Source organism: Megascapheus bottae, chromosome 9 (assembly GCF_031878675.1).
Source record: "Megascapheus bottae isolate mThoBot1 chromosome 9, mThoBot2.hap1, whole genome shotgun sequence".
NCBI classification, from domain to species: Eukaryota; Metazoa; Chordata; class Mammalia; order Rodentia; family Geomyidae; genus Megascapheus; species Megascapheus bottae.
This window is the reverse complement of record NC_143517.1, coordinates 41,827,307-41,847,691: the sequence shown is the minus strand read 5'-3', so window position 1 is coordinate 41,847,691 and position 20,385 is coordinate 41,827,307. Positions and strand designations below refer to the sequence as shown.

The window sequence follows — 20,385 nt, the reverse complement described above, 5'->3', positions numbered from 1 at the left end:
GGCTTGAACTACCATGTCTGGTTCTGTTAATGTCTCAAGTGGTTCATTAGTGATATACCTCATTGAAGAGGGATTTTATTAATAATTATCACCAGATTGTTTAGATTTTCATAAGCCATTGTTAGTACATTCTTTTTGTCAAACTAAGAAATCAGTATTTTTGGGGGGCGAAGGCAGTCTTGGGGCTTGAACTCAGTCTAGGCACTATCTCTAAGCTTCTTTGGCTCAAAGCTAGTACTCTACCACTTGAGGTACAACAATACTTTAGGCCTTTTCTGTGTATGTTTTGTTGGTCGTGGGGCTTGAAGTCTGGGCCTGAACTCTTCAGCTCAAGGCTCCCACCCTACCTCTTGAGCTACAGTGCTACTTCCAGTTTTCTAGTGGTTAATTAGAGATAAGAGTCTCATGGTTTTTAGTACCCAAGGGGGCTTTGAACTCTGATCCTCACATCTCAGCCTCCTAAATAGCTAGCATTACAAGTGTATTCCACCTGTAAAAAGCCAGTAACCGGCTTTTCAGTTTTCATTTTTAATATTAGGAGAAATAACAATGCCTGGCCCAGCTTTTTTCCATATTTTTGTACTGAAGCCAGGGCTTCCTGCATACTGAGCAAGCAGTCTTATCACTAAGCCACATTCCCAGCCCATTGATGTTGTTGTTGTTTTTAAAACTTGCTTTTTATTTTATTTAGTTCAGTTGCTTTGTCTCAGTCCATGTTTAGTGTTGCTGAGTGAGCCTTGCTTGCTCTGAAGACATATGATAAAGCTAGTTTGATGATTGTTCTTCCTGGATACAGTGTATCTAAGCTTACTAAGTGTTGTTGATAGCTTTGTTAAGGGATGTTTTCCTTATATTAAGATGTTGAAATTATGTGTTAGATATATTTCATATTTCCCTTATAAAGGTAAATTTGTCTTATTACGTTATTTGAAAAGTTCTTTAATTTTCTTAACTAATAGGAGTATCATTTGTTATTTTAGACCTGAAAGTAAGCAGGAACCAGTCAAAACAGAAATGGGCCCTCCACCGTCTCCAGCATCTACATGTAGTGATGCCTCTTCAATTGCAAGCAGTGCATCAATGCCATACAGTAAGTTTTATATATGGAGTGCTTAGGCCAAATAAGAGCCTAGAGAGACAGCTCCTATTTGCATTATTTTTGACCAGACTCAAGTCATAATGCCTTAAAAAGTACTTTTCTGCCAGGTTCTGGTGGCTCACGCCCATAATCCTAGCTGCTCAGGAGGCTCAGATCTGAGGATTGTGGTTCAAAGGTAGCCCAGGCACAAAAGTCCAAGAGATTCTCCTATATCCAGTTAACCACCAGAAAACTGGAAATGGCACTTTGAGCTGAAGAGCTCAGGACAATGCCCAGGCCCAGAATTTAAGCCCTACAACCAAAACAACAACAACAAACATCCACAAAAATAAGAAATGAAAGTACTTTCTATATGAGTAACATTTTAGCCAGTTGAAGTATACCTTTTATTTAAAAAAAAAAAAAAAAAAAAAAAAAAGGTGAAATTGCCCAGCTTCACTGGCTCATGCCTCTAATCCAAGCTACTCAGGATGCTTAGATTTAAGGCACACAGTTTGAAACTAGCCCAGACAGGAAAGCTTTTAACTCTTAATTTTTGCAAGCTCACTCAGAACTCTTGCTTATGATCTGTGGAATTTGCAAACTGGATTTATAATTCACTGTGGATTTAAGGAATTTTTAAAAAGTAACTCAAAATGTATGTGACACTTTGTGAAATGTATTACCTAGCAGTTATCTCCCTCTCCCTACCACTCTTCCCTCTTTCTTCCCCTCCTTTCTCTAACCCCCCTATCCTGGGATTTACACTCGGGGCTTCGGTGCTGTCCTTGTGCTTTTTCACTAAATACTGTGACACCCTCTACTTCTGTCTTTTTTGGTAGTTAACTGGAAATTAAAGTCTCACAGTTATTCCTGCCTGGGGTGGCTTCAAAGTATGCCCAGCATAGCATTGTTTAATTACTTTTCTGGGCTAGAATTTAGGCTTCATGTTCTTGTTTTTGTTGTTGTTTTTTAACTGAGCGTTGGTACTCTACCACTTGATTGAGCTACATAATTCCGCTAAATTTGTTTGTTTTAAAATTTTTATAAGTCTCTTTTTATCTAGGCTGACCTAAAACTTGTCACTCTTCATAGAGCCTCCCAAGTGCTAGAATTGCTAGTTTGTGTCACCAAACCTAGAAGGACTCTATCCCCCTTCCCTACCCCCTCACCTTTTTTTTGTTGCTGTGAATTGATTGTTTTTGCGATAAGGATCTCACCTCACCAGCCAGGTGCTTGTGTTTTCTTGTGGCCTTGGAGTTAACAGGCCTACCCTTCTTCACCCACTCCCTGTCCCTTTCCCTTAGCTAGGATAACAATAGCTCAGCTCTATTCCTTGCCCTTGGTTGAGATGGAGTCTCATTGTCGGTTGTGGGGCTTGATTTCTGGTCCTAGGTGTTGTCCCTGAGCTCTTCAGCTAGCGCTCTACCACTTGAGCCACTATCACTTGAGTCATGGCTCCATTTCCAGTTTCCTTTCCAGTATCCTGGTTTTTGGTGGTTAACTAGAGATGAGTCTTATGGAATGCTGTGCTCAGTAGCTCACACTTCTAATCTTAGCTACTAAAAAGTCCATGAGACTCTTGACTCTTATCTCCAGTTAACCACCAGGAAACCAGAAGTGGCGCTGTAGGGCAGTAGCTTGAGCTGAAGCACTCAGGGACAGCACCCAGGCTCATAGTTCAAGCCCTACTACCCACAAAAATAAGAAAAAGGACTTTTGTGCCTAGGCTGGCTTTGAAACGTGATCCTCAGATCTCAGCCTTCTGAGTAGCTAGGATTGCAGGGGTGAGCCATCAGTGCCCAGTTTGAACAATGATTCTTTAATCTCTGCATTTCAAATAGCGAGGATTGGAAGTTTGAACCATTGTGCTCATAGCTGATCATTTTAAACCTTGGTCAAATAACCTCAGAGTTTTTTTTGGGGGGGGGTGCGGGAGGAGTCAGTTATGGGGGCTTGAACTCTGGATGTTAGTTTTGTGCATCCAAAAATGTGTAATTTTCTTTTTCTTTATCATTATATATAAATCTGTTAGTATAATTAAATATTAGCAATTATATCTGTTATTTCCTATATTTGAAAAAGAAGCAGGTTATTAAACTATGATTTAGAAAGGGAAGAGACATAAATTTTTTTTTTTTTTTTTTTTTTCCAGTCCTGGGCTTGAGCTCAGGGCCTGAGCACTGTCCTTGGACTTTCTCAAGGCTAGAGCTCTACCACTTGAGCCTCAGCACCACATCTGGCTTTTTTCTACATGTGGTACCAAGGAATTGAACCTGGGCCTTCATGCATGCTAGGCAAGCACTTTAACCACTAGGCCAAACTCCCGGCCCGAGACATAAAATTTTAACTAAAAAACTATCCCTTTAAAATGGTTTTTGTTCATATATTTAGATAAAATCTATAAAGTCTCTTTTACATTTTCTTTTTGGTACTTACCATTTTGTTGTTGTCTAAGAACGACGCCGCTCAACCCCTGCTCCAAAAGAAGAGGAAAAAGTGAATGAAGAGCAGTGGTCTCTTCGGGAAGTCGTTTTTGTAGAAGATGTTAAGAATGTTCCTGTTGGCAAGGTTTGCTCACAATTGCTAAGAATTAGCTGCTAACGGTACTATACTTGTATTGGTTATCCAAGGAATTTTCTTTTCTCTAAAGCTGCCTTTAGATCACCACTTTAGTGTTCATTCCTTTAGTCCCATCCTAGAATCTTATGTAGGTTGGCCAACAGATAAAAAAAGGATGCCTTGCCTTGAGAATTTATCATAATGTCATCATTTGAAACACAAACACCCGAGCAAAAACTTTACTTTGGGGTCATTTTAGATTTTTTTAGAATATTGTACATTGATATGTGTGTTTGGGGGGGTGTTTTGGGAATGAGCCCCAGAACTTTGTATTTGTTGGGTAAGCATACCACCACCTACCTACACCTCCAGTACTGGTTGATAATTCATTTATTGGGACTGTTAAGATCAGAGAGGGAAATCATCTTCAGCCATTTAGGAGGCTGAAATCTGAGCATCACAAATTGTAGTTAACTCAGGCAGAAAACTCTGTGAGACTCTTAATCTCTAATTAGCTTAAAAAACTGTAAGTACATATATGACTCAAATAGTAATTGGGTAGCTTTGTGTAAGAGCACCAGGCCCTAATGTCAGGCCTTCGTAACAGCGCAAAATAATATTAAAAAGTTTGTTTTTCAGTTTTATTAATTCCATTTCATTACTTAATACCTGCTTTACAGTTATTGCACAGTGTTGATATTAAACTTTGCCGTCATTCAGAAAGTTGTCAGTGTTTTTTAACTCAGAAAAAGGAAAGATGAGATGATTTCAGAGATTATACTTAATCTTTTTCTGTTTGAATTCACTGAAAAAAATACAAGTGAACAATTAAAATATATTCCACATTAATATATTTTATTTATTTATTTTTCCCTCCCACCAGGTCTAGGGCTTGAACTCAGGGCCTGGATACTGTCCCTGAGCTTATTTTTACTAAGGCTAGTACTCTACCACTTGAGCCACAGTGTCACTTTTGGCTTTTTTTCTGTTTATGTGGTATTGAGGAATCAAACCCAGGGCTTCATGCATCCAAGACATATTCTCAGTCCCATGTTAATATATTTTAATGGATATAATTTGTGTATTTATTTCCTGTAAGTTGTCAGTATTCAGTTTGTGTCTGTTTCTAGGTGCTAAAAGTGGATGGTGCCTATGTTGCTGTAAAATTTCCAGGAACATCCAGTAATACAAGCTGTCAGAACAGCTCTGGCCCAGATGCTGACCCTTCCTCTCTCCTTCAGGATTGTAGGTTACTTAGGATTGATGAACTGCAGGTCAGTATAACAGAGTCTTTTTCCAGGTGAATATTGGAAACCTTGTTAAGTTCTTCAGTGTGAGAGCAAAATCTATTGTCATGCAGGTTGTCAAAACTGGCGGAACTCCTAAAGTGCCCGACTGTTTTCAGAGGACCCCCAAAAAGCTTTGTATACCCGAAAAAACAGAAATATTAGCAGTGAATGTAGATTCCAAAGGTAAAAATTTTATAACTATTTTCAGTTAGCATTCTCTATCAGTTTTCCTTGTGTGATAAACGGGAATAGTATAGCATAGTTTGAAGCATTGACACGGCTTGTTTTATGCATAATATAAAATGAGCTGAACTGATTCACAAGGGTAGCCAGAGAGGTAAACATTTGGTTGCTACACATTGGAAATTACCAGAAATATACTGACTTTTTTTTTTTTTTTTAATTTGTGTGCTCTGAAGGTGTACATGCAGTTTTGAAGACTGGGAACTGGGTACGGTACTGTATCTTTGATCTTGCTACAGGAAAAGCTGAACAAGAAAATAATTTCCCTACCAGCAGCCTTGCCTTTCTTGGTCAGAATGAGAGGAATGTAGCCATTTTCACTGCTGGACAGGTCAGAGGTTCTTTTTTTCTTTCCAGAATTGTGACATAATACATTTTGCTTAGAGGTTGTTTTGGCTTGTTTTTAGTAAACCATCATTGGATTTAGAATATTCAGCAAGTTCTGGGATTTTTTTTAAAAAGTTCATTATTATTGTTTTGCTTTTAGTGGTGGTACTGGGGCTTAACCATCTAATTTTGAAATAGGCTTTTTAGCGGAACACCAGTGGCTCATGCCTGTAATCCCAGCTACTCAGGAGGCTGAGATCTGAGGCTTGTAGTTCAAAGCCAGCCCAGGTAGAAATAGCCAATTAATTGCTAGAAAAATTGAAGTGGAATGGTGGCTCAAAGGGCTAGAGCACTAGCCTTGAGCGAAAAAGCTCAAGGACAGTACCCAGGCCTGCATTCAAGTTCCATGACTGACAAAATGTATTAATAAACCTTTTGTACAATCTGTTTTTGTTTTTCATTGAGAACCAAACTACTATTTTCTCTTTGTTACAGGAATCTCCCATTATTCTTCGAGATGGAAATGGAACTATCTATCCAATGGCCAAAGATTGCATGGGAGGAATAAGGGATCCTGATTGGCTTGATCTTCCACCTATTAGCAGTCTTGGAATGGGTGTGCATTCTTTAGTCAATCTTCCTGCTAATTCAACAATCAAAAAGAAAGCTGCCATTATCATCATGGCCGTAGAGGTAATTTGACGTTTGAAACTGCTTGGCCTGTAATCTATAAGGCCAAGGAAAAGTTTTGAAGAGCTCTTTTATTACCCTTTACTTTTCTACAGTAAAAGCCAGTAAGTAGTGTGTTAAACAAACAGAAAAGCAATCAGTGACTATGATATTTTATTGGCAGTAATCAGTGATGGGGAGGGTCAAGTAGACAAAAGGACAGGCCAAAAATCAGACTGACCACACAGAAGGTTTCCTTGAGAAGAAGCCATACTTGTGCAGATCCTTGAATGATGGGATAGGGGTGATAGTGGAAAGTTGCCAGAAGTTTTTAAGAATCATAATTGTTGGAAGATTATGTATACTGTTTTTGTTGTTGTTTTGGTTTTTTTTAATGTAATGTAAAGGGTAGAGACCAGTGAGGCACTGGTGGCTCACACTTATAGTTGTAGCTACCCAGGAGGCTGAGAACTTAGGACCACAGTTTGAACCCAACCCAGGCAGGAAAGTCCCATGAGACTCTTACCTCCAACTTAGCACAAGGATGCTGGAAGTGGAGCTGTGGCCCAAGTGCTAGCCACCTAGACCCTGAGTTCAAGTCCCAGAACCAGGGCTCATATGTGCACATGCATGTGCTTGTGTGCATGTATGTTTGTGTATGTGTGTGTGCGCGCACACACACATACATACACAGTGATCTTATTGGTCAGTGGATAATAACAGGTCATTTTGGAAAAAAGCACTAGTATACCTTGTCCTTGTATGATGCTAACCTTAATGGGTCACAGATTTCAGACTGGTAAAAGACATTCATCATGGTTTTAAAAAAGATTAGTGAAGTGTAGATTTTTAGGGAAGAATCAATTCAGACTAAAGTTTAGAAACCAGATAAAGTATTAATATCATAATATGAGAAACATTAATAGAGTAATCTGAGAAACAAAGCAAACTAAGCCTTGGAAATGAGGAAAAGGGAATGAATTTAAGCCGACCTTAAGGATGTAGGGATTTTATAAAGCTTGGTAAGGTACAGTAATCATTAAAAGAAAAGTTGTAATGCTGTGGTTGATTAAGAATAAATACAGGAAAAACAAAGGGAGTGAAGATAGAGGAGGCGAGTGTGCTGTGGGGATTAGTATGTGGAGGCAGTCATTAGAAACTGCTGATTCAGTTTTAGTAGAGACTGACTTAGATTTGAAAGGATCAACACTTAAAATGCTTAGGGTACTTGTGGGTGGAGTGGAAGTAGAGGTATGTTTAGAAGCTATTGAAAAAAAACAGGTTATATACAGTGGTGACTAAAGCACTGTTATTTTAAAATTAAAAGATGGCTAGATTTGCTTGAAGATAGCATCAGAAGAATTTGCTTCTAGTAGGGGCCAAATGGAAAAAATGAGAGCAGAAGGTTTTAGAATGAAGCTGTCATTTATTAAGGTGAAAATTATAGAAATGGTAGAGGAATTTGCTTCTAAATGTATGAAGTTGAGATTGCCTATTAGATATCCAAGAGGAGATAGTGATTAAAATTAGATAAATCTGAAAACCAGGAGAGAAAGAACCAGTCTAAAGGAAGGTATATGGAATTTGCTTAAAAAGAATTATACTCAGTGAGATCCTCAACATTATAGGGGAAAAGTCTTGGGCCTGAATCATGTTAGAGCAATCAATGCTAGAGCAATAAAAGAATGTAAGGGGCATAAGCAATGAATAAAAGCTGGAATGAACCGTGTATTGGTGGCAGCTGAAGAAATGTCAGGCATGATTTTAGGCATCAACTATCTGATGCAGGTCAGGAACATCAGCACAGAATATTGACCACTGGATTTTTGTCTCCATGTAGGTCATAGTTGAGAGTGAAGATATGCCTGGTAAAGAGTTAGCTAAGGAAAAAACAAGATTGAGGAACTAAAGATAAATATAACTAACTATAAGGGCTACAGATCAGGAAGAGGTGTTTTTTTAGTTTGAAATTGATACCTAGAAATACTGTTCACATCTTTTCTCCCCTCCCCCCAGTGGCCCTTTTGGATATGAGATTATTTATTTTTTAAAATTGTTATTATAAAAGTGCTGTAAATGCAAGTTATAAAAGTAAGGAAGAGTACATTTGCTTTTGGACAGTGTCCCCCCCTTCCCTCCTGAGGGCCTTTTTTAAAAAATCATTTATTAACGTTATGGGTCAGACCTACATGATTCTTGCCAAATTCCTTTGGCCATCTGCCTATATTGATCATTTTTATGTCCCAAGAAATACACACAATACACACACACACAAATGGTTCTTGGCCCCCTATATTGATCATTTTTTTATGTTCCAAGAAATACACACACACACGCACACGCACACACCCAAATGGTTCTTGGCCCTCCCCAAAAAAGTTCTTCGTCATTGACACACACACACACACCCCAAATGGTTCTCGGTCCTCCCCCAAAAAGTTCTTCGTAATTGACAGAGCCTAAAGGTGGTCTTTTCTACTTTTGTTGTGGTCCTTATGACCTGTAATTGAATCCAAATAGTTGTCTTTTATTGTATTACTTTTTTTTTGGCCAGTCTGGGGGTTGTACTTAGGGCTTGAGCACTGTCCTTGGGCTTTCTCAAGGCTAGAGCTCTACCACTTGAGACACAGCACCACTTCCGGCTTTTTTTCTATGTATGTGGTACCGAGGAACTGAAACCCGGTATTTATGCATGCGAGGCAATCATTCTACCACTAGGCCACCTTCCTGACAAAACAATTTCAACTTTACAGAAAGTTTTCATTCTCTTTTCCACTCCTAACAATTGAGTGCTGTGCTTGGAGTACCTGAAATTTGGAACTTCTTTTGTCAGATTATCTGAGATTATGTTTACTTAATGAAAAAAAATGTTTTAGTGTTAGCCACAGGCATATTGACATATGTAATATGCTATTTAACCTCAAGTTTTTCTCCCTAATTTTATTTTGAGTACAGAAACAAACCTTAATGCAACACATTCTACGCTGTGATTATGAGGCTTGTCGTCAGTATCTCATGAATCTTGAACAAGCAGTTGTCTTAGAGCAGAATTTACAGATGCTACAGACGTTTATAAGTCACAGATGTGATGGAAATCGGAATATCTTACATGCTTGTGTTTCAGTTTGCTTTCCAACTAGTAATAAGGAAACTAAAGAAGAAGAGGGTAAGATTAAAAACTACACAATGAGATCTTTCAAAGAGTTTTGATGACTTTTAAAATGCACTGTTAAAAGCAAATCACTATAAAAAATTTGTTTCCTTTTACTTCGTTGTATAAAATTTTGTCAGCTTTAGCGAGGCAAGGTGGCTCATGCCTGTAATCCTAGCTACCAGGAGTCTGTGATCTGAGGATCTCTGTTCAAAGCCAGCCCAGGCACTAACGTCCCTGAGATTCTTATATCCAATTAACCACCAAAAAACAGGAAGTAGTTCTGTGGCTCATGGGGTAGGGCAGTAACATTGAGCTGAAGAGCTCAGGGATAGTGCCCAGGCCCAGAGTTCAAGCCCCATAACTTCAGCTTTCTCAAAAAATTCAACTTTCTCAAAAGCTGAAATCGCCTTTCATTTTGTTATGTGAAAGTCAAATCTTTTCTCTGTTTTTATTACTTTTGAGTCTTTTCACTATCATATAATCTAGGTTTATAATACTGTTTGCTTTACTGATTTTTGTAATTGCAAATAACATTACATGTATTATAAATTTGGCAGTTTAGTTAAGCTATGCGAATTAGAGGGGAAAATTAAGTTAGTAAGTTGTTAGATTTTATTTTAGTTTTAGAAAAAAGATTTGTTTTTTTTTTTTCTGCCAGTGAGGTTTTAATTGGTTAAGTAACTACACACTGAAAACCCAGTGTGTAGTATGTATAATTTAAAATGTATTTCCTAAGTCCAGAGGTAATCTGAGCACATGAGAGTATAGGTAGGGTTACACAGTGACTCAGTCTCCTCTTGCCCCATCTTTTGAAAAAAGAAAGAAAGCTAAAGGTACTTTAAAAACAACTTCTGACAATAGTCTGGTGATAGCTACTTTTTTTTTTTTTTTTTTTTTGCCAGACGTTGGGCTTGATCTTAGGGCCAGGGCACTATCTCTGAGCTGCTTTTACTCAAGTCACAACATCACTTCTGGCATTTTCTATTTATGTGGTACTGAGTAATGCTAGGCAAACATTCTACGACTAAGCCACATTCCCAGACCAGTTAGCTACATTTTTGAGTAGTAATTTGCAGTCTTGTCACCATCGTGTCACTGTCACTGACATCACTAGAAAATTAAACATATATCTCTATATATAAACAAATATGCTAATACGAAGCCCTTTTTGTCTCTTAAAGGTTACCTTCTGTTTGCTCTTTTTTTTTTTAACCCTTGTGAGTGGAAAAGCAACACAAAATAAGAAAATTAAGTATATTTATTCGCTATAGGGGGAAAGTAAGCCATTGGTTGTCTACTATGTAAACTGAAATGTGTATACTGTAATAGTATGTATATATATTCTTGAAATATTGTATATGTATTTTTGAAGCTTTGATTTATTTTTATTTTCTCCCTTATGTTTCAGAAGCAGAACGCTCTGAAAGAAATACATTTGCAGAAAGGCTTTCTGCCGTAGAGGCCATTGCAAATGCAATATCAGTGGTTTCCAGTAATGGCCCAGGTAATCGGGCTGGATCTTCAAGTAGTCGAAGGTAATGTGATTTTTACAAGGAAACTTTAATTGGAAGAAAAACATTCAAAGTACAGAAAGCATTGTATCTTACATATATCATATACTTAAATTGGTGGATCCTGTTTTTTTCTTTTTTATTCCAATGACAGCGTGACAAAAAAACTTGGTAACTAAATTAAAAGTTTAAGTGTAGAACAGTAGGATCTCTTGACAATTTGGAAATTTGAGACAAGTCAGTCAGATTTCCTTTTTGGAAGTGTTTTGAATTCATCATTCTTATTTCTAGGACGTTCATTTGGAGAATACAGTAATTGAAATAAATCTTAATCTTTTAATTTTCAGATCATTTAGATCAGTTTCTCATGATTTAGTGAACTTGAAACAAATGAAAATTGCATGATTGGTGTTTAGATTTTCAAGTTTTATTAGATAATTAATATGAATTTTGGATATAGTTTTCTTTCTAGGGAAAAAAGCATTTTAGATAAGAGATTGCTAAAATTCTTGGTTATTGACAGATCATTAATGGAAGCACTGCTCATGCCATGGTATTAAAATAGGTGGTCTGTTTGCTGCTTCATAATCATCTTTCCCTTTGAAAAATGGTTATTCTTTAATTGGCACCAGGAAAGCTCCCAAGTTGATAGCTTCCGGGTTCGAGAACATCTAAAAGTGAGATATATCAAAATCTGTTTGTGGGGTGGTCCAATTATAATTTTAAAAATATAAGAATATATAGACTACACAGAATGGAAATTGTCCAGCTTACCTAGGACTTCATTAGGTAGACAAAGTGTTGGGTCTAAAATGGGAAGCATCTTATTCTTCATGAAGAAATTAGTGTCTAAATTATTTTCAGGTATTTTATTTCCTCAGGGAAGTTACAGGTACAAATCAAGTTGGACTCTGATATGGTTGGTCCAATACCAGTGCTGCCATCTTTTTTTTTTTTTTTTTTTCATGTAAGGATTATTTTGAAGGCAAAGACTAAAAGGAGCTTCAAGAGTGGGTGATGTGTTGCTCACAGAAATAATTTGCAGAGTAAGCTCCTTTGAGGAATTTGCCGAAGATTTCACTGCAGTGCTCTTAACCAGTTCAAACTCAGGGCTGCCGGTTGAACAGATGAAAGCACAGGAATGTTATTATCCACGCCGGGCAGTAGGAAGTCCTCCAGACTGCTTCATTGAAGTGAAACCCTCCTCTAGCCTACAATGGATTTTCTAGGCGATACCCCTTGATGAGTATGCAGGCTGTGATTCATGAGCTGTAAGCTCAAAACTGATGCAGTTTCACTATTGGAGTACTGTTAAATGCCTTCAGATGATCATTTGACTCAGAAGTTTTGTTATGTGACTCTAGTTCCTGAGTACAAAGGGCAGATTTAGTGGAAAGCTTGATTGATGCATCTGATTGTACTCTAGAGATTGTTAATCTGGAAGACACATGACCTTCGCTTTTTTGTCACAGTGTTATGTTTGAACATGACTGGATTCTAAGGCTTCTGTAGCATGGATATAACGTGCTTACAATGAGGAAATTACATCATCCTTGAATTCTTCCATATTGTCAGAAAATACGATGACTCCAGGCAAGCATATGTGAAGAAATGTCAAAACTCTGAATCTTAGCAGCCAAGGTGGTATCTTCTCAGTATTGTCCTCAGCCACTGAGGATCCAGGTGAATCTTCATGAATTGTGTACAGCATCTTGAAGAATAATTTCCTTTTTTTGTTTTTTGTTTTTTGTTTTTATTTTTTAAGAATCTATATGAGGAGCTGGGCAATACTCTTAAAATGTTCCCAAGACCTAATGAAGAAAAAGTGGTTAAGGACAATCTAAAAAAATGACAAGGAATGACCCCTCATTTAATATTGAATTGACTACAATACATCACAGCAACAGAATTGGGAGTTTGCAAGTTCAAGATGAGACTCTGGTCTCAATTTATCTTCATTCTTAATCTACACTAATCTAGAGATTGGAGAATAGCCCTCTTATGTTTTTGTTTGGCCTGTGCAGTGTTTAATTTTTTTCCTTAATTTGAATACCTTTAGATGAGCATGTATGCCTCTATTTTGCCATTACTTCTTAATTTCTTACACCTGACATCCCTCATTTATTTTACATTTCTGGCCCACTAAGCATTTGTTTGTGACCCTGGTGTAAGGATTTCTTGATACGCCCAAAACATTTATTTTCAGGTTATTTACAGTACCTCCCAATTATTGCTGATTTTTTTCTTCTGTGCTTTGAGTACAGCACATTAGGATACCCAGTGTCTGTCAAGCTTAAATTAATTTGTAAAGGAGCATCACAATGTGAAAAAAATCACTATGATGTGTGATGTGACGGGTAAGGATCCTGCCCTTGATGATGACTCTGGACAGGGAAGTGACCTTGAACGAAACCTTCACTGTGCCCTGATCCCTTCTGTATTACAAAAACTCTTAAATTCTTAATTGGGAAAAAGAAGATAACTGATAAAAGACCACATTATGTTATTTTTTTTACTAGTAAGTAATAGCTAATGTATAATAAGACAGTAAAATTTACTGTTTGCCGGATATTCCAGAGAGATTTTTCTGTCTTAAAAAGTATATAATAAATAAGCCTTATATAATACATGTGTTCCTGAAAGTAACCTTTAGTAGAAATTATTTTAAATGAAAATACGTTTGTGGAAAAACATATATACCCACAGATGAAGTAATTTTTACAGATGATTCAAACACTACATTTTTAAAAACTTTCAAAATTAGTTATTCATAGATTGTGTAGCATGCTTAGCCAGTGTGGTGTTAGGTCTTTCAGGTCAGAAATATCCTGTCGGGGTAAGTCCACATGGGAGCGTATGTTGTCTTGCCCTTACAATTGACCTTTCCTCTATTTAGAAGCTCTAAAATTGTGGTCTAGTGGAAGGGATTTGTGCTTTTAATTGCTGTTAGTCCTAAATATGTTAATTTTATAGCTTCATAAATTACAGAGTAAAGTAATGAGGTAAAGTACACACTGCCTTTGTAAAGGTAGTTTCTAGTTCCCCTAATAAGGGTCTGTGCTTATGATTGTCTTTTTAGTGATGTAAATACCTGTATTTTTTTTTATAGATGGAGAAGTAAATCATGCCCAGACATTAATTTGATAATACAATTTAGAAGTTCTAGTTTCACTTACTCTTTGGGATTCAAGTTGTAATGTCAGAATGTTTTTTTTGTCATTGAAAAGAAAAAACAGAACCTAAATTGCTCTTTGCTTTACAACTGCCTATTGTATAGATATTAGTTTGCTTTTGAGATCACAGAAAAAGGTAGGCTAACTAGGTTTTGTGTTAATATGTTTGCTAATATCTGTTATTAAACGTAAGTTTTGCAGATTGTAGACAGAACAGAAAAACTTGGTTTTAATATGTAGCTGTTTATTCTAACTGTATGAAGATTATTTCTATATCTTATTTTACTACAATTTTGTTCCCTGTGCTTAAGTTTGTATGGGAGCTTAATATAATGATTTCAGTTTTGAACTGAATACTAGAACTCCCTAGTTGCATCTATCACTCACTGATTGTAATTTCCAGAATTAGCATTGCGTTTCATTTCTCTTGCCTTCACTTCCTTTGCTTGTAGAACATAAATGAGCTTCTCAGATGAGAACTTCTGTGCACTCTTGGTTATAGTTGGATAGTATAGTGAGCTCTGATTTTTATCCCTGTTCTTTCAGTTTGAGATTACGAGAAATGATGAGACGTTCACTGAGAGCAGCTGGTTTGGGTAGACATGAGGCTGGAGCTTCATCCAGTGACCACCAGGATCCTGTTTCACCCCCCATAGCTCCCCCTAGTTGGGTTCCTGATCCTCCTGCCATGGATCCTGGTAAGAGCGCTTACTGTTTTTTAGTATTAATAAAATGGCAAGGTCATGGATGAAAAAAAAAATGTGAACATTTTGGTGGAATAGTTAGAAATTTGAAAGCAGTGATGAATAGCATGTCTTATTTAGTTATCAAAACTTGCTTTGAGGCAGGTATTTTAGAATTTTCTTATACTGGTACATTTATTTCTGTGCTGGTAAGAAGGTAGATAGTCCCATAATTGGTAACATAGCAAGATAAATGGGTAATTTAACTAGTGGATTCCTTCTCTCATAGTTTGCAAAGGAAGTTTTCACTTGAACTTCTCACAGATTTTGACCTGTGGCTTACAGAGAAAAGCCTTAAGGCCAGTTAAGAGAACATGTTAGGGGTGTGTTGCCTATAATGATGTACATCCTGCTGTTCTGTTTACCGAAAGATGGTGACATTGATTTTATCCTGGCCCCTGCTGTGGGATCTCTTACCACAGCAGCAACTGGCAGTGGTCAAGGACCAAGCACCTCCACCATTCCAGGTAAGAATCTGTACTATTTGTCTGCCTAGGCTTTTGGAAGAGAAAAAAAGGACACTCTTTGGATATAGGTTTCTACAGATCCAAACTTCAAGACTCTGTCTGAAACAGCACTTTGGGTTCTGTGCAACTTCAGTAAGCCCAGAAAGCCAACTATAAGGGAGTTTGAAGGACTGGATTTTAACTCTTCAACTTCTTCCAATAGAGTATGGAAAAGAAGTTGTTTCACTGTCCGTGACTGCCACATACCCTGATCACGCTCAACGTCTGAATGGCATTGGCAGCCAGATCCTGGCAACACAGGCAGGAATGCATTCACTCTCAGTATATGCAAGACCACGTGCATTATGCTCAATCTGTCTAAACAGACAACTAGTTATACTTGCCAGATCCACTCTCAAGATTTGTCTGGGTCAACCCAGTATTTGTGGAGATAGCAGACTGGATCATTTCAATGCTTCTTAATAGAGGATGATAAATGTGGGCTAAGTGTGATAAAAAATGCTCTGGTATTGTTGGGAGCAGTGGTTCAAGCCTACAGTCCTACTTGGGAAGTTGAGATTGGCGATCACAGTTCGAGGCCAGCCCAGACAAAAATAACAAAAAAAAACCCTCCCAACTTTGAAACCTCTTACAAACTAATGGCTAGGGGCAATGGTGAGTGCCTACAGTCCCCAGCAGTTTAGGGTAGCACAAGAAGGATCACAGCCGAAGCCAGCACTGGGCACAGAGTGAGTGTCCCCCCTCAGAAATGATTAATACAAAAAGAAGCTGGAGGTCTGGCTAGAGAGGTAGAGGACTGCCTATCAAGTGGTAGAGCTCTAGCCTTGAGAAAGTCCAAGGATAGGGCTCAGGCCCTGAGCTCAAGCCCAGGACTGGCGGAAAAAAAAAAAAAAAGATACAGTGAAATAGAGCTAGTTATGATTAGGTTTAGAACTGTTTCACTCTGGAATTTTCAGTATTGATTTGGATACTAAGATTATCTGAGAAGTTACAAAATAAAAATTTAAAACTATAAACCCACCAAACTGAATGGGGTTCACCTCTAGGGTATGGTTGCCTTCTGATTTTGAAGTTTTTCTTGGTGATTATCTCAGCTGAGACTGCCACCACAAATGACCACAGAGGGGCAGACTGTGAACCACAGAACTGATTTCTGCAACACCATCATGCTTGGATCAATGAGAGACGCAGACCACCACGGGCCTGCAGGGCTGATTGTGAATGAAGCCCAGTGTGGACTGAGCAACTGTCTTCTTTTCTGTCAAAACTAGGACGCCATTTTCTAAGATAGAACAGACATTTCACTCACGTACTTTTTTTGTGTGTTGCCATCTCAAGACTAGATTCATCAGAGAGGAAACTGGCATTTTACTGGTTTCCCTACTATGCTAGTTATTTGGTTGTTGTTGTTTCATTGTTATAGGTATGTGTTACATTAAATGTAAAAACTAATTTAAGAAAAATCAAAAGAGCCCAGGGCACTGGTGGTTCATACCTGTAATCTTAGCTACTCAGGAGTCTGAGATCTGAAGATTATAGCTTGAAACCAACCTGGGCAGGAAAATCCATGAGTCTCTTACCTCCAATTAACCAAAAAGCTGGAAGTAGAACTGTGGCTCAAAAACTCAGGCACAGCGCCCAGGCCCTGAATTCAAGCCTCAGGGCTGGCACCAAAGAAATAGTCTTAGTAATCTGCATTAATCTGTGTCAGTTGTTTTTTTTTTTTTTTTTTTTTTTTTCTTTTGGTGGGTCATGGGACTTGAACTTGGCTTGGGCGCTGTCCCTGAGTACTTCAGCTCAAGGCTACCTTCCTACCCTTGAGTCAAGCCCCATTTCCCATATTATAAAGGTTAAATGGAGATGAGTCTCAGGGTCCTTTTGTGCCCAGGCTGGCTTTGAACCTTGATCTTTAGATCTCAGCCTCCCGAGTAGCTAGAATTACAGGTGTGAGCCACGGAGCCTGATTTAAAATTCTTCATAATATATTTCTAGTACTAGAATATTAATTTGGTTATTTATTTAATGTGTGCCTGATAGAACCTTCATTCACTTGGTGTTTTATTTACTTTTTGTATCCAATGATCTGCTTACTTATAGGTCCTTCCACAGAGCCTTCTGTGGTGGAATCCAAGGATAGAAAGGCAAATGCACATTTTATATTAAAGTTGTTGTGTGACAGTGTGGTTCTGCAGCCCTACCTACGAGAACTCCTTTCTGCCAAGTAAGAAGATTTAGTAAACTTCTCATACAAAGATTTTTGCCTAGGGGTGGGGAGTTTGGCCTAGTGGTAGAGTGCTTGCACGAGGACAGGGGTTCAATTTCTCAGTACTGTATACATAGAAACAGCCAGAAGTGGTGCTGTGACTCAAGTGGTAGAGCTCTAGCCTTGAGACTACCCAAGGTCCCTGCTTAGGCCCTGAGTTCAAGCCCTAGGACTGGCCAAAAAAAAAATTTTTTTTTTGCCTCGTGACCTTTACTGTTGTTGGTTTTGCTGGTCATTTATCTTTGAGTGTTGAACCAGTTTATCAGAGTCCAGTGTTTTCTTTGCTAAAGCTTTCTCCAATTTAAGAGTTTTCCTACCATCTTTTGGTATGCCAACTTTTATGTTAGCTTGATTATTTCTAGGTTCCAAAAATATCACAGAATAAGCTAGACTTCATAGTGCATAATCTTTGAGAGGTCTAGATAAGAGGATTCTGAGATTGAGATTGTGAGTTTAAGGCTAGTCTGGGTTACATTTCAAGAACCCCTCTCCAACTTCCTAATATTCGCCTCCTAGTTGTGAAACAGTTAGTTTTGTGTTTGACACACTTACTTTAAAGTCAAAAATATTTTTATCTAAAATGTTCTCACTTTAGGGATGCAAGAGGAATGACTCCATTTATGTCAGCTGTAAGTGGCCGTGCTTACCCTGCTGCTATTACCATCTTAGAAACAGCACAGAAAATTGCAAAAGGTAAATTAATAAATTTCATGTTCTAAGTGTGTTGATTATTTTCAGTTTGAATAGATTTTATTTTGTATATATATCTAAAAAACACAAATTTTGCACACTTTTTTTAAAAGATTGCTGGTACTGGGGCTTGAACTCAAGTTCTGGGTGCTATCCTTGAGCTTGTTTCCCAACAATAGTGCTCTACCACTTGAGCCACAACTCCATTTCTGGCTCTCCTTTTTTTCTCCTTCCTTCCTTCACACCTTCCTTCCTCCCTCCTTCCTCCTGTGATTAATTAGAGACAGACTTACACCAGCTCAAACCCTTTTTTTTTGTTGCTGGTGATGGGGCTTGAACTCTGGGCCTGGCACTGTCCCTGAGCTCTTCAGCTCAAGGCTACTGCCCTACCCCTTGAGCCACTGCCCCACTTCCCATTTTCTAGAGGTTAATTGGAGATAAGAATCTCATGGACTTTAGTACCCTCAGGCTTTGAATCTTAGTCCTCAGATCTCAGCCTCCTGAGTAGGTAGGATTATAGGCATGAGCTACCACACCTGGCTTCAAACCGTATTTTTGTATACAAAAGTGGTACAACTTAGGTACCAGAGGCTGACACCCGTAATCCTAGCTTTTCAGAAGGCTAAGATCCAAGGATCAAGGTTCAAAGACAGCCTGGACAGAAAAGTTCCTGGGAGACTAATCTCTAAATAATCACTCAACAACTTGGAAGTGGTGTAGCTTCAAAGTTGTAGAACACTAGCTTTGAGCAAAAGTGCTCAGGGACAGTGCCCAGGTCCTCAGTTCAAGCCCCATGACTAGCAACAACAAAAGGGGATACAACTTTTTTCCTCTTTGTTTTGTTTTGCTTTTCCTTCAGATATTTATTACTTTTTATTAAACATTTATACAAAGGGGCCTGAATTCCACAAGTCAGATTATGAGTACAATGTGTTTTGATCAGTGTAACCCCTTCTGTTGTTCTCCCTCATCCTATCCCTAGATAGAAACTTTTTGAGTTACCGACTACTCTATTATGAAGCTGGATGCAGGTGACTCAAACCTGTAATCATAGCTACTTGGGAGGCTGAGGTCTACATATCCCAGTTCAAAGTCAGCCCAGGCAGGGAAGTCCATGATACTTTTGTCTCCAGTTAACCACCAGAAAACCAGAAGTGGAACTGTGGCTCAAAGTGGTATAGCACTAGCCTTAAGTCAAAGGTGTTCACAGACAGTACCCAGGCTGTGAGTTCAGCCCCCCTCAGAGCAAAGAAAAAGAATACTTGGTTAAAACATGTCCTTTAAGAAATAAAGGTGGATTGCTGATGTAACCTGTTAGCGCTTGATGGATAGTTGTAAATGGATACTTAGAGAAATAATAAGTGAATATCTTACTGTAGTTCTTTCTGACTTGTGATGCCAGCTTGATACAAAGCAAAAATATTAGTTTCTGGACCAGTGTAACAAGAATAAGTAGTTATGCTTTTAAAACACTGGTGATTGGAACTAGAGTCATGGCTCAAGTGTTAGGACACTAGCCTAGCCATGAATAGAAAAAGCTAAGTGAATACTGCCCTGTGTTCAAACTTTAGGACCCATCCTTCCCAACCCAAAATTATTTGAGTTTATGACCAAAATTTTATGATATGACCAACAATCTTAATATAGAGAACTACAACTTATTTGACACAATGCTAAGTATTCAGAAAGCTAAGTTGTGTATTGTCATCACAGGTGGTTAATATACTCATGCTTTCCTTTGCTCTAGAATTGACTCTTTGGATGTTAACTTTGAATTTTTTCTTAATGCACACACACGCACGCACACATATCACAGCAATATATATATACATATATAATTGTTGTGATTAAATTCATTCCTGATAAATAAATGCGAATGTTCTTATTTATTTTAGCTGAAGTATCCTCAAGTGAAAAAGAAGAAGATGTATTTATGGGAATGGTTTGCCCATCTGGTACCAATCCTGATGACTCTCCTCTATATGTCTTGTGTTGTAATGACACCTGCAGCTTTACATGGACTGGAGCAGAGCACATAAATCAAGTAAGTCGTCTTACATTATTACATTATATATACAGTGCACTATAAATGCTGTCTTCAGATTTACCTTTGAATATCACTAGAATTACAATAGCTAGCTTTCAATTTACATTTACATTTGGTATTTCCTTTTGTGCATTACAAATTTTTTTGAAAAATTAATTTTTATTTTATT

General features: G+C 38.0%; 1 protein-coding gene across 6 annotated transcripts in view; it reads left to right on the top strand.

The window, feature by feature from the left end:
- Ubr5 (ubiquitin protein ligase E3 component n-recognin 5) overlaps window positions 1-20,385 on the top strand; it is a 118,416-nt gene that overhangs the window by 58,088 nt on the left and 39,943 nt on the right. For all 6 annotated transcript variants that reach the window (XM_090339165.1, XM_090339163.1, XM_090339164.1 and 3 more), the window contains exons 15-27: window positions 981-1,090; window positions 3,537-3,649; window positions 4,771-4,914; window positions 5,001-5,112; window positions 5,349-5,503; window positions 5,995-6,192; window positions 9,124-9,334; window positions 10,731-10,857; window positions 14,553-14,704; window positions 15,121-15,216; window positions 17,314-17,437; window positions 18,075-18,172; window positions 20,065-20,213. In XM_090339165.1, coding sequence (XP_090195291.1) covers window positions 981-1,090; window positions 3,537-3,649; window positions 4,771-4,914; window positions 5,001-5,112; window positions 5,349-5,503; window positions 5,995-6,192; window positions 9,124-9,334; window positions 10,731-10,857; window positions 14,553-14,704; window positions 15,121-15,216; window positions 17,314-17,437; window positions 18,075-18,172; window positions 20,065-20,213 — 1,789 coding nt within the window. The remainder of the gene's footprint in view (window positions 1-980; window positions 1,091-3,536; window positions 3,650-4,770; window positions 4,915-5,000; window positions 5,113-5,348; window positions 5,504-5,994; window positions 6,193-9,123; window positions 9,335-10,730; window positions 10,858-14,552; window positions 14,705-15,120; window positions 15,217-17,313; window positions 17,438-18,074; window positions 18,173-20,064; window positions 20,214-20,385) is intronic.